The following is a 14,185-nucleotide window of genomic DNA, read 5'->3' on the forward strand; positions in this document are numbered from 1 at the left end:
GCTCCCAACCATCCTCTAGCTTTCTAGGAATAGAAGTTTCAAGTTTTAGTTTCTCTTCTCTAGCTTTTATGAGAGCATTTGTAATATGTTTTGTGAACGCCAAATTTATAGCGCTAGCATTGGGACTTTTAGCAAGTTTTTGTAAGAACTTTATAACTTCAGAGATATGGCAATCATCAAAATCTAAATCATTACAATCTAAAGCAATGGGATTATCATCCCCAAGGTTGGAAAAAATTTCAGCGAGCTTTATCACAAGCAGCTTCAGATAGCTTTAGCGGCTTTCAGGTAATTTTGTGCGCTTTGCACTAGGAATAGAAGCATTGCCAACACCAATTATTTTACCATTGATAGTAGGAGGTGCAGCAACATATGAGTCATTAACATTGCTAGTGGTGGTAATAGTCCAAACTTTAGCTACATTTTCTTTTTTAGCTAGTTTTTCATTTTCTTCTCTATCCCACCTAGCACGCAGCTTCAGCCATTAATCTTATATTCTCATTAATTCTAACTTGGATGGCATTTGCTGTAGTAACAATTTTATTTTCAATATCCCTATTAGGCATAACTTTCGATTTCAAAAGATCAACATCGGAGGCAAGACTATCAACTCTAGAAACAAGAATATCAATTTTATTGAGCTTTTCCTCAACGATTTGTTAAAGGCAGTTTGTGTACTAATAAATTCTTTAAGCATGGCTTCAAGTCCAGGGGTGTATTCCTATTATTGTTGTAAGAATTCCCATAAGAATTAGCATAACTCGTTACCATTATTATAAGGATATGGCCTATAGTTATTACTAGAATTGTTCCGATAAGCATTGTTGTTGAAATTATTATTTTTAATGAAGTTTACATCAACATGTTCTTCTTGGGCAACCAATGAAGCTAATGGAACATTATTAGGATCAACATTAGTCCTATCATTCGCAAGCATAGACATAATAGCATCAACCTTATCATTCAAGGAAGAGGATTCTTCAACGGAATTTACCTTCTTACCTTGTGGAGCTCTTTCCGTGTGCCATTCAGAGTAATTAACCATCATATTATCAAGAAGCTTTGTTGCTTCACCAAGAGTGATGGACATAAAGGTACCTCCAGTAGCTGAATCCAATAAATTCCGCGAAGAAAAATTTAGTCCCGCATAGAAGGTTTGGATGATCATCCAAGTAGTCGATCCATGGGTTGGGCAATTTTTAACCAGAGATTTCATTCTTTCCCAAGCTTGAGCAACATGTTCATTATCCAATTGTTTAAAATTCATTATGCTACTCCTCAAAGATATAATTTTAGCAGGGGGTTAATATCTACCAATAAAAGCATCCTTGCATTTAGTCCAGGAATCAATACTATTCTTAGGCGAGAGATAGCAACCAATCTTTAGCTCTTCCTCTTAATGAGAAAGGGAACAATTTTAATTTTATAATGTCACCATCTACATCTTTATATTTTTGCATTTCACAAAGTTCAACAAAATTATTGAGATGGGCAGCGAGCATCATCGGAACTAACACTGCAAAATTGCTCTCGCATAACAAGATTAAGTAAAGCAGGTTTAATTTCAAATAATTCTCGCTGTAGTAGCAGGTGGAGCAATAGGTGTGCATAAGAAATCATTATTATTTGTGCTAGTGAAGTCACACAACTTAGTATTTTCAGGGTTGGCCATTTTAGCAATAGTAAATAAAGCAAACTAGATAAAGTAAATGCAAGTAAACTAATTTTTTGTGTTTTTGATATAGTAAACAAGATAGCAAATAAAGTAAAGCTAGCAACTAATTTTTTTGTGTTTTGATATAATGCAGCAAACAAAGTAGTAAATAAAATAAAGCAAGACAAAAACAAAGTAAAGAGATTGAGAAGTGGAGACTCCCCTTGCAGCGTGTCTTGATCTCCCCGACAACGGCGCCGTGAAAATATGCTTGATGGCGTGTATTTCACACGTTCGTTGGGCAACCCCAAGAGGAAGGTATGATGCGCACAGCAGACAAGTTTTCCCTCGTAAAGAAACCAAGGTTTATCGAACCGAGGAGGAGCCAAGAAGCACGTTGAAGATTGATGGCGGCGGGATGTAGTGCGGCGCAACACCGGAGATTCCGGCGCCAACGTGGAACCCGCACAACACAACCAAAGTACTTTGCCCCAACGAAACAGGTGAGGTTGTCAATCTCACCGGCTTGCTGTAACAAAGGATTAACCGTATTGTGTGGAAGATGATTGTTTGCAGAGAAAACAGTGAAACAAGTATTGCAGCAGATTTGTATTTCAGTATTAAAGAATGGACCGGGGTCCACAGTTCACTAGAGGTGTCTCTCCCATAAGATAAAAGCATGTTGGGTGAACAAATTACGAGTCGGGCAATTGACAAATAGAGAGGGCATAACAATGCACATACATGACATGATAAGTATAGTGAGATTTAATTGGGCATTACGACAAAGTACATAGACCGCCATCCAACCGCATCTATGCCTAAAAAGTCCACCTTCAGAGTTATCATCCGACCCCCTCAAGTATTAAGTTGCTAACAACAGACAATTGCATTAAGTATGGTGCGTAATGTAATCAACAACTACATCCTCGGACATAGCGCCAATGTTTTATCCCTAGTGGCAACAGCACAACACAACCTTAGAACTTTCTGTCACTGTCCCATGTGTCAATGCAGGCATGAACCCACTATCGAGCATAAGTACTCCCTCTTGGAGTTAAAAGTAAAAACTTGGCCAGAGCCTCTACTAGTAACGGAGAGCATGCAAGATCATAAACAACACATGTATAATAACTTGATAATTAACATGACATGGTATTCTCTATCCATCGGATCCCGACAAACACAACATATAGAATTACGGATAGATGATCTTGATCATGTTAGGCAGCTCACAAGATCCAACAATGAAGCACAATGAGGAGAAGACAACCATCTAGCTACCGCTATGGACCCATAGTCCAGGGGTGAACTACTCACTCATCACTCCGGAGGCGACCATGGCGGTGTAGAGTCCTCCGGGAGATGAATCCCCTCTCCGGCGGGGTGCCGGAGGAGATCTCCAGAATCCCCGAGATGGGATCGGCGGCGGCGGCGTCTCGGTAAGGTTTTCCGTATCGTGGTTTTTCGCCTCGGGGGTTTCGCGACGGAGGCTTTAAGTAGGCGGAAGGGCAGCAGTGGGGGCCAGACGAGGGGGCCACACCATAGGGCGGCGCGGGCCCCCCCGGGCCGCGCCGCCTTGTGGTTTGGCCACCTCGTGGCCCCACTTCGTGTGTTCTTCGGTCTTCTGGAAGCTCCGTGGAAAAATAGGACCCTGGGTCTTCGTTTCGTCCAATTCCGAGAATATTTCGTTACTAGGATTTCTGAAACCAAAAACAGCAGAAAACAGTGAACCGGCACTTCGGCATCTTGTTAATAGGTTAGTTCCAGAAAATGCACGAATATGACATAAAGTGTGCATAAAACATGTAGGTATCATCAATAATATGGCATAGAACATAAGAAATTATCGATACGTCGGAGACGTATCATGGCGCAGTAACCCGCCCGGTCGCAGTCAGCGGAGCGCCCGGTCGGCGCCGGGGCGGATCCGGTCTGCCGCCCGGTTGGACCGGGCCGGGGACCAGGCTCGCCGGCGTGGCGGCCGGTCTGACCGGGTGCTGGACCGGCCTAGACTTCGTCTTCTCCTCTCGCGCATGCCTCCCGCTCCTCCCTCGCGCGTCCATGAGATATCTTCATGTCCAGCTCCATGTCCAGCTTCTTCACGTCCAGCTGCTCTTCTCTTCCTCGTGCGATGCTTGTCTCCTCTTGATACCTGATGACACATAAATAACAGGACTTAGGCAGTATAAAGTTCTCATCAATCAAAGTATCGTTAAGAAACAAATTCACCTGTTGTTTAAGTAGCTTCGCACGAGCCCTTGTAATTGGTCCAATCCGAACTTCATCGGACTTGAGCTTCACAGCAGGTTCATCTTCATTTATCAATGACGGAGGTAGTGGTGTAGTAGGGATGTCCTCATCAGGGATTCTACCGCGTGTCTTTCTCTTGAGAGATTCTATCGGGATAGTGGTTCGGGCTATCGGGAGTAAACCGGAATTGTATCGGGTTGGTGTGCGTTTGCGTGTGTTCATCGTGTTCATCGCCGTGTTCTTCGTGTTCTTCCTCTCCCCCCGCCTTTCCCTTGGTCAATTCGTGAGATCGGGCAACCCACGTGGCCTTAGGCCCCATCACATGGACTACGGGTTCTAGCAGTAGCTAGTTGGTACTCTCTCTCCCATGTACTTCAATACAATGATCTCATGAGCTACCTTACATGATTGAGATCCATCTGATGTAATCGGTGTTGTGTTTGTTGGGATCCGATGAATTGTTACATTATGATTAGTCTATCTATATAAGTTTGTGAAGTTATTGTTGCTGCAATCTTGTTGTGTTTAATGCTTGTCACTAGTGCACGAGTGGCATGATCTTAGATTTGAGCTCTATAATTATTGCTTAGATTGTATCTACAAGTTGTTTCACATGTCTATGTCCGGAACCCGAGGCCCCAGAGTGACAGCAACTGGGATAACTGAAGGGGAAGGCTTAGATATGAGGATCACATGTTTTCACCAAGTGTTAATGCTTTGCTCCGGTGCTCTATTAAAATGAGTACCTTAATCACCAGTAGATTCCCTTGAGGCCCGGCTGCCACCGGCTGGTAGGACAAAAGATGTTATGCAAGTTTCCCATTGCGAGCACGTATGACTATATATGGAAAACATGCCTACATGATTAATAGACTTGATGTTCTGTCTTAATGCTATTTCAATCCTATCAATTGCCCAACTGTAATTTGTTCACCCAACACTTGTCACTTGTTATTGGAGAGTTACCACTAGTGTAGATAGCTGGGAACCCCGGTCCATCTTTCATCATCAAATACTCACTTGATCCTATATGTCATTGGAAGTAGTATCAACTATTTTCTGGTGCCATTGCCTCTGTGTTACTGCTACTGCTGCTGTGTTACTGTTACTATTGCTCTCATATTACTGCTACTTTCACATCACCCCTGTTACTAGTACTTTTCCAGGTGCAGCTGAATTGACAACTCAGTTGTTAAGGCTTATAAGTATTCTTTGTCTCCCCTTGTGTCGAATCAATAAATTTGGGTTTTACTTCCCTCGAAGACTGTTGCGATCCCCTATACTTGTGGGTTATCAGGCGCTCACTCTCCTTTAGGTGGATTACTCTCTCACCTCTCAACTCAATATGAACCTTGCTTGATGTGCCCTCGCTAAAGCCTTCGCATTGTCCGCGATTATTTGCCTAGGAGTCATCGGGCGAAGCTCAAACTTCTTGTCATTGACCTTGAAGGTGTAGATATTGGAGTGACCATCGTGTATAGCCTTCTTGTCATATTTCCATGGCCGGCCAAGCAACATGTGGCAAACCGTCATAGGAACCACATCACACTTGATGGTGTCTTCATCAGGAGCGATTTTGAAGGTGACGGTGTGTTGGATCTTGTCATTTCCCTTATCACTCAACCATTGGACATGGTATGGATGCGAATGCTTGCGGAGTATGAGGTTGAGCTTCTCACACAACTCGGTGCTTGCTAGGTTGTGACAACTTCCTCCATCAATGATGACTTTGATAGACTTTCCTCCAATGCCGGCACGGGTTTGGAAGATGTTGCACCTTTGGTCTTCTATATCTTGTTGTTGAGTAGTCAACACTCTCGTGACCACAAGTGAATGACTTGCGTCATGTACACAAAGGAGGGGGTCTTCTCCACTTTCTTCGTCATCTTCTTCTTCACTAGATTGGCGGCTTGAACAAGAGCTTCATATTCACCTTCACTTAAGGTCTCTATGTCACCATTCTCCAATATGATCATGACCTTGGTATTCTTGCACTCAAAGGACTTGTGGCCTTGTGTACCACATTTGAAGCATGTGACATTGCTAGGCCCTGTTGATGCTTTTGAAGAGGCGGTTGAAGGTGCGGGTTGCTTCATGCGACTTTGGATAGTCGGTTGCTTAGACGGTGTTGAAGAAGATGATGGCTTCACCCTTGTTGTACGAGTGCTTGAGGTGAGCTTGGAGGTAAAGTAAGTCTTGGTCTTGTTGTACTTGATGTCCTCATTAACTTGAAGCTCGGCCTTGGAAGCTTGGTGAAACAACTCAACAATGGTTGAATATGGTTGTTACTCGACAATCCTCTTGATTGGGTAGTTGAGGCCATTGAAGTATCTTGCAATCGTTTGCTTCTCAAACTCTTGGATGTTGGCTCGCATCATAGTTAAATCCATTTCCTTGTAAAACTCCTCAACGGTCTTGGTGCCTTGCTTCAATTTTTGTAGCTTTTTGAAGAGGTCGGTCACGTAGTGAGAAGGCACAAAGCGGGCATGCATCTCTTCCTTCATCTCTTCCCAAGTAGCAATGGGATTTCACCCTTTTCTTCCCTTTGAGTGACCACTTGCTCTCACCATGTGTTGTGATGTAGCCCGACCTTCGGTCTTCACCACATCATATGTGTCAACGCCGACACGTCACGCAAAGGTGAATCTTCTCCTTTATACGTGCCTACAATTGACTATGTGGAATGGTATGCTACTTCATACTCCATCATTTGCCTATGATAGGAATGCATCGAAAAGTATGAAGGGAAGGGAGAATGCCTTAGTCGCTCGAAGGCTCAACGCCGAGGTCGTGGAAGCATGGAAGAGGAAATGAAAGAAACTCCAGCTGTAGCTACACCTAAGTCTTCGACCTCGTCAACTCACACCGGAGTCTCCAGCCCACGAAGATCAAAACCGGAGTCTCCGGCCTACATACACCATAGTATCCGGACTAAGTGAGGCGCACTGCCACAAGTCATTTAGGGCCAAGGCCCATGTAACCTCTTGTATGGCTAAACTACCCCATTTTTAGTGGCTCTTCGGGCACGGCTGACCACAACGGAAAACTAACGCGCGGAAAAAGGAACCATGTGTTTCTTCAAGATACATTATTTACTGACATTTCAACTTCTACATTATCTTTTGTGAGTACTCTGTGAAAAAGGAACCATGTGTTTCTTCAAGAAAACCGTGTGCTTCGTTCGTTAGATTCACTTCCATTATTCTTCGCACTAATTGAAGCCATGTTTCATATGTGTAGCTCTGCATTTTGTAATGGCAACTTCCACACGATTAGCCCAGCAGTTACACTCAGTTCATCAGCTTCATACAGGATATGCAATACACAACAGACAAAGAGAACATATATGTACACCGTTTTGATATAAATAATTTGCAACTTTGTACCAATTTTGCCTATGTGAACTCCACATCGAACTACTCTGGCAAGGGGTGGATAGAAAACGCACACTTCTACAACAAAACCTGTGTAACTAAGGCAGGAACAACAGAGGACATCGAACCACCAAAAAAGCTCAAACCCTTGGAACATTCTTGTTTCTGGGTATCTGGCAAAGTAAGGATCAGGGAAGAAATACTACTCTCTTTGTCCTCCTCAGCCTCGTCATCATCCAAGCTGAAAGCACTGCCAACACCAGCATTTCTGTCTTTGTCAATTTTTACCATCCCTACATCACCATCAGACCCCTTTGTCAGAGACTGAGCCTCCTCGTCATCATCATCCGCAGCTTCACCTGAATAAGCATATCTGGACATAGGAACGGTGTGTTAATTTCAGGGTGGTACCTAGTCAACCGTTTTCTTACAGCCTATTAAACAAACTCAGATTATGCCTCTTATTGGCAGTAAGCACATAGATTATGCCTCTTACAAGGCTCCAGACCATTACATTCGCAAAAAAAAAAAGGCTCCAGACCATTGAAAAGGAAAAAATATTTACCTTTGCGAGCTTTGGGACGGTGCCCACAAATAGCATAAAACAACAAGCAAAACAAAGGCAAGAACATCCCAGAATGCTGTTATGATCCAGGCACTCTGCCATCTCTCACTGAAGGGGTCTGTCGCTTTGAAATAAACCTGCAAGGAAGCCATGATAAGACAACAGTTCTAAAACACAAGACTCCTAGAAAAATCATGAGTTAGCAGTGAGGACAACTGTCATGCTTGCAAGCAGACTATAATGTAAATTCTGTATCTCCAGATCACGATAATATTTGGCACAAAATGCTAAAAGATGGTGCAAGTAATAGAGGCCCATTGCACATGGTCAGCTAGTCTATCAGCCCATGAACCACATGCATGCGTTGGATCAAAACTCCATGATGTTCATAAATCTATTCATGTCATGCTTTTAGGGGCGGTAATGATCAGCATATACGAGAGAAAGATCATTCATTGAAAAGATCAACAAATAAAGTAGCATTGGTCTTATAGATGGGGCAATCATTTCTCTGCCAACAAGTTTTACAAGTTGAACTTTGAGCACATTCAAGCTCCAACTTTCTCTCCTTGGATCTGGAAATCTAAATGCACACCAAAGATAAAAACTTTCTTCTGGCTCCTTTCCAATGACCGAATAAACACGAAGGATATGCTCATAAGGAAAAACTACACTTTCGAAGACAATGGGCTATGTCAAATTTGTGACAACAGATTGTTGGAAACCAGGGATCATCTTTTCTGGAGCTGTACTTTCAGTAGGCAATGTTGGGCAAAAATTAACATCATGATCAATGACAGCCTTGAATTCCCCCAGATGATTACAGCAGCTAGATGCAACTTTGGAAAACCTTTCTTCTTTGAAGTTTTTGCCACAGCTTGCTGGAATATTTGGAAGTGTAGGAATGGTCTTATCGTTGATAATGAAACACCTTCTGTTTGAGCTTGGACCTTTTCTTTCAAAAGGGACCTCTTCCTCCTTTCTTACAGAATGAAGGATGATCTCAAATCCTCCCTTTTAGCCTGGCTAGACGATCTGTAGTTCCTTTGGGCTATGCCCTGGGCTAAGCCCTTTTGTATATTCATTACCTCTATCTTGTACATATATTTCTTTTTTAATAAATAAAATTTACCGTCAGGGCCTCCCCTACAGTTTTCAGCTCAAAAAAAAAAAATAAAGTAGCATTGCGGTTATCGCCAATGAGACATGTTGACATACTATACTTACCACAATCTTGTACTTCCTCCGTCCAAAAATATAAGGCACCTAAGATTAGTCAAAAGTCAAGCCCTACTAACTTTGACCAAAATTTTAGGAAAACATATCCATATCTACAATATTGAATGGATACTTTGAGAAAATATACTTTATGGTGAATCCATTGATACTGATTTAGTATGGTAGATGCTTATATTTTTTATACAAATTTGTTCAAAGTTAGAAGTCGTTGACTTTTGACTGAGGAGTATGAGTTATCTTTGTAGCACAATTTATCTAGTTCTCATAAGACTAGTGTGATCCTTTCACACATTTTTTACTTCTTGAACATACCGTTGTTAGAAATTTTGTGAGGAGTTCGGATTTGGAATCTAGGGGTGTGTTCGGTTTGGGGATGGGGTGGAACAGAATGGAACCGTTCCGCACCCAAAGCCCGCTCTCGCGTTCGGTTGCAAACTGGAATGGAATGAAGTGGTTCCTCCAAATGGAATATTCCCTCTAGATCCGGAATGAAGTGGTTCCTCCGATTCGGCTGGACGAGGTGGAACGGGTGACTGCCACACGCAGACTAATTAAGTTTAGCAATAATTAACCAAGTTTAGCAATAATTAATCAAGTTTAGCACTACTTAATCAAGTTTAGCAAATAATTAATCGAGTTTAGAATAATTAATCGGGTGACTATCTCACCCATTCCATTCTCATCCCATTCCAAAACCGAACACAGGGATGGAACCGTTCTGTGACAAAAAATTTGTCCAAACCGAACACAGGGATGGCACGGTTCCGTGACAAGGGAATGGAACCCCATCCCCAAACCGAACACACCCTAGGTGTTGCGAAAAGGATAATGAGAACATTCCACAAAAGGTGTTGTATCAAGAGGGATATGGCAATCAACTCGTGACAGCAGAGCAATATTACGTAAGGATGATAAATGCACTTATGGGGCAAATATTTAAACGAATTACATAGAACAATCTATACTCTGGAAAATGATGAAAACATAGCAACCACATAAGTTCCTGCACAAGAATAAATAGGAGCCTAATTCCATCGATGAGTATTTGGGGCAATTTTTGAACCTTACGATGATCGGGGAACTTGGAAGTTAATAGATCTTATGGATGCATAGTGAATCTAAAATTAGCAAATTATCTCAAGTGCAGTAGAGCACAATTTTCATTATGGGTGTATATGATGGAATTACACACCTCATAACCAATCCAGACAACTGAAGCTATGACAGAAACTGCCAATGCATTTGTAAATTTCCTGTATATATCCAATTTCACAGAACTCCTCCTTGCCTGACGTATGAGAAAAGCAGCAAGATTCAGCAACAATACAGATACACAGCTCTTAGGAATCAGGATTCAACAGGCTTGTTATCAAAATTCTAAGCACTTACAACTATATTCGCTAAAAAAAGAGCTTACAACTATCCTATTTGCCCTCATTCCGACCACATAATACCCCATGTAACATCAGTATAAAGGATATCTAGCATTGCTAATCACTCATAGATCAGAGTTATAAATTCTCTTGAAGAAATCGATAGTGCAACATTTGAGTCACCAACCTATACCTCTAATACTGGCAGTGCTACCTTTGCCACAAATCAAAAGGTAAAGATGAGATAATGTGATTTTATGACAAAATAAAATGTTAATACTTCAAACATGGCACTAAATGTTGCTTACCTGTAGCTTCTCAAGAGTACGGGAAAGAGAAGTGAAAATCCAAAGTATGAGAAAAGCGTCCAAAAATGCATCAGGGAGGACAAGGAAAAGCTTTGCTTTGCCTGAGATGTCATTAATTGTTCCAACATTTTCTGCTATATCAAGCAATTCAGAAGCCAGGAAATATGTAAGCCCAAGGAGTAGAACTTTGGATGTGAGACCTCCCAGAGTTGGGCGAACGACACCATATCCCATTGATATAGAAAGGATCAGTAGGCGGGAAATTGTTTTTCTGATGGCACCAACAGTTACCACCCAAGTTGTAATTCCAACTGGACGTACACCACTGCTGTTGAAGTTTAAGTATTCAAAGTACCATAGTGTCATCTCAAACAGGCCAAGGGCAATAACTAAAGTGATCCAGTTCTGGATTGGCAATATATCCCTCCAAAACCTTATGTACTGGCTAAACCAGACAACCATTACTAACAGATATGCTAGTGACATGAAAACATAGAATGTCATCAGAGGTGCCATCCGTCCAGGTAGGTACCCACCAGGATTCCTCCAGACCGTCTTCCCACTCATAGCAAGGCCCCTCAGTTTTGGATCGCAAGAAATGAAGAACAAGTTGTACATGCCTGTCTTTGTAATGCGAACTTCCTCATCTTCCAACTTCACTGAGAGGTGATTAGCACTGAAGTGTGTGTCTACCACAACAGGCCAATCCGGATCATCAGAGGATGGCCTCCTGATTACTTCCCCTTGTTTGCAGCCCTCCAGTTTAGCAAGGTCAGGGGTACAGCAAATAGACCTCTGTCCACCATAGGCAGATCCCCCAATGTTATCCCTGTCAGCTGCTTCAAATAAAATAGCTTGTACCAGACCTGTACTGTGTGCCATTTTTGCATGCGATTCTGCCGATTCTGCGGTCCTCCAGAAAGTAACATTTATGAACCTGAAAGCAATGTCCGGTCATCTCGTTAGTGCCAAAGTCTGAAGCACCCACACACGCTTTTTGGGGAAACGTAACTCAGTTCATTAGTACACTCACATCTACAGAAATGAGAACAGTCTATAATTTTATCTGTAACTTAAAAAGAACACTGAAGGAATTCACAGATACAGGGGAAAAGCCTATAAGTGAAACATGCCTAGCTTCATCAGGTTCATGTCAGTGAACTGATCTCAAATATTGCACTGCCACAAAAGAAGGTTCTACGATTCTGTGGCCAATGCCAATGAAAATGATAGTCCTAACTCATGTAGAATACTGTGGCACCACTGCAATCACCATCAGAACAAGAAATTAAACGCAAAGAGAAAAAGACTGTCGATATGCACGAATAGTCTAATGGCGAGAAGAATTAAGGTTGCTGCCTGCAGCTATTAGCATTCCAAATTTTCCTACCAGCCAGGCGTCATTGGAGCAAGCGGAGATACTGAATAAACATCCTTGGCAACAAGTTAAAAAATCAGTTCCAGCAACGTCCATGCCTAACCTCTTCATGAATTCGAACCGAACAGCACTGAGCCCATGCAAAAGAACGTGTCACGAGTACAGCAAGCGCTATCCGCAGCGGTTTCCAGAAACAATAGTCACTGGGGTCTCCAAGCACAGGACAAGGAGGGGCGAGGGAGAGGGGCCTTGGCCTTACTTGATGAAGGAGGAGGCGGGAGAGGCGGGGTCGGACCCGTCAGCGACGATGCCCTCGCTACCGCCGGAGAGCAGGAAGGCGTTGCCCACCTCGCGGAAGGGCTCGCGGCCGTAGGTGTGGATCGAAGCCTCCGCGCCGCCCCACCACCCGCCGGAGGCGGCAAGCACGAGAGCCATCCCGAGCGCGCCGAGGCGGAGGCGGACGTGGAGGGGATCCATGGGAAGTGGGGGAGATCTCGAGTGAAGCGCGAGAGGCGTGCGTGTGTGGTGCGGGGCGGTGGTGGTTGATGGTGGTAGATCGGTCATTCCGTTGTAGCTGCACTGCTAATTCTCACCGGAAGCGGGGAGGGGACGCGGCGTGGGGCCCGCCGTGCAGTGGCTGGTGCAGTGATGGGCAACATCTAACGTTGTATACTAACGTTGTATATGATGCCCCCCATAGGGGGCCTCACAGCGTTTTGAGCCTGTGGGCCATCGGATCTTACCAGCAGGTGAATCTTAGCCGTCCATTTTTCATGGTGGAGTAGTCAGGAAACGAGGCCCTCGCGGAACCCGTTTTTTATCCACGGGTCGTGTGAAAGCCCGTGAGGCCCGTTCGCTCCGCTCTCACCCGCCTCGCACGTTCTCCTCTCCCCCTCGCGCCCCTCCCATCGCCGCCGCCGCCTCCCAATCCCGTCGCCCCCTCCTCCTCCACAATCCCCTGCAGCGCATCCTCCTCCAATCCTCCCGCTCATCCTCCCCCAATCTTCTTCCAATGGCAGCCGGCCACCTGCCCCGGAAGCTCCTCCTCTAGAGCGCAGACGCGCGAGCTCCTCTTGGGCGGGCGGCAACCGCGTGTCGTCGGACGGCGGAGATGGCCGGGGCGGGCGGGAGAGCGCGCGGCAGCTGGAGGCGCACAGGGGCGGGCGGGCGCACGGGGACGGCGGCCGGGAGATGGAGGGCGGCGACCGGCAGGCGGAGTCAGCCGACGGAGGGGCGCCGGCCGGAGAGCGGAGGACGGCGTGACCGGCCGCCGGAGGAGCGGCGGCCGAGGCTCCATCTCACCTCGCTCCTCCATGCCGGCAGGATGCGGTGTGCGAGAGCGGCATCACCAAGGATCCGGCGTGGCGGCGGCCGGCACCGAGGGGATAATCGGGCTCCTAACCGAGAAGGAGCAGGAGATGTTCGACGTGCTTCGCGATGACCCCGGCAAGCACCGTGCCGAATCCTACGAGACGAGGTACGTACGTGCTTATTTCGCCTCGAGTCTCTCGAAACTTGTTTTGTCTTCTCGGCCATTTCATGAAGTTGTTCGTTTCGGCCGTCTTCGCATTGGCGCTCTCGTCAAGTCCGTCAATCACACGCCGCGAAACCCGGAGAGATGGGCGGCGCCCGAGAAGGCAAGCTCTCGACACATCCCATTTCTCGTAAAATCTTTAGTCGGTTGCCGATTTTCCCAAATTTTCGATAAGCGAATGACTTGTCAGCTTTCGTGAACCGCAGGTTCAAGCGCCGCCGGTTTCATGGACGGCCGCCGTTGCACCGCGCGAGAGGAGGCTCGACGACCACGACAGCGGGCCGGCCGATAAGGGAATCGACCGTTGGAGAAGGATTCAGCGGTGCCACGAAGGGATCGGATTCATGGCGACTTGCGACGGCTGCGGATTCATGGCGACCTCACAGTGGCGGGAGCCGCTGCCGGCGATGGAGAGGTGGACCTCGGCAGGCAACGACATGGTCACACTGTTAGCAGCAGGTTCGTCTCCCTCTCCCTCTCTCTCTCTCTCTCTCTCATGACATCCGG

At 45.2% G+C, this 14,185-nt stretch overlaps 1 protein-coding gene across 2 annotated transcripts; it reads right to left on the bottom strand.

The window, feature by feature from the left end:
- Window positions 1-7,842: 7,842 nt before the first annotated feature.
- On the bottom strand, window positions 7,843-12,652 carry LOC124704195 (transmembrane protein 87B-like). Of its 2 annotated transcripts, none has more exons than XM_047236435.1 (4): window positions 12,404-12,648; window positions 10,767-11,703; window positions 10,278-10,373; window positions 7,843-7,983 (listed from the first exon to the last, which is right to left on the bottom strand). In XM_047236435.1, the coding sequence occupies exons 1-4, from the start codon at window positions 12,619-12,621 to the stop codon at window positions 7,843-7,845; spliced, it is 1,392 nt and encodes a 463-aa protein (XP_047092391.1). In that variant the 5' UTR covers window positions 12,622-12,648. The 2 variants fall into 2 exon arrangements, with proteins under 2 accessions (XP_047092391.1, XP_047092392.1); XM_047236436.1 differs by lacking the exon at window positions 7,843-7,983 and adding an exon at window positions 8,486-9,112 and having other exon boundaries at window positions 12,404-12,652.
- Window positions 12,653-14,185: the final 1,533 nt, after the last annotated feature.

This window comes from Lolium rigidum, chromosome 3 (genome assembly GCF_022539505.1).
Source record: "Lolium rigidum isolate FL_2022 chromosome 3, APGP_CSIRO_Lrig_0.1, whole genome shotgun sequence".
Taxonomy (NCBI): domain Eukaryota; kingdom Viridiplantae; phylum Streptophyta; class Magnoliopsida; order Poales; family Poaceae; genus Lolium; species Lolium rigidum.

Excerpts from the sequence above, each read along its gene's own strand:
- LOC124704195 (XM_047236435.1), bottom strand. The coding sequence starts at position 12,621 with ATGGATCCCCTCCACGTCCGCCTCCGCCTCGGCGCGCTCGGGATGGCT. Across the intron at positions 11,704-12,403 it reads CCCGCCTCCTCCTTCATCAA|GTTCATAAATGTTACTTTCT; the intron begins GTAAGGCCAAGG and ends CATTGCTTTCAG. Across the intron at positions 10,374-10,766 it reads GTACTCTTGAGAAGCTACAG|GCAAGGAGGAGTTCTGTGAA; the intron begins GTAAGCAACATT and ends CTCATACGTCAG.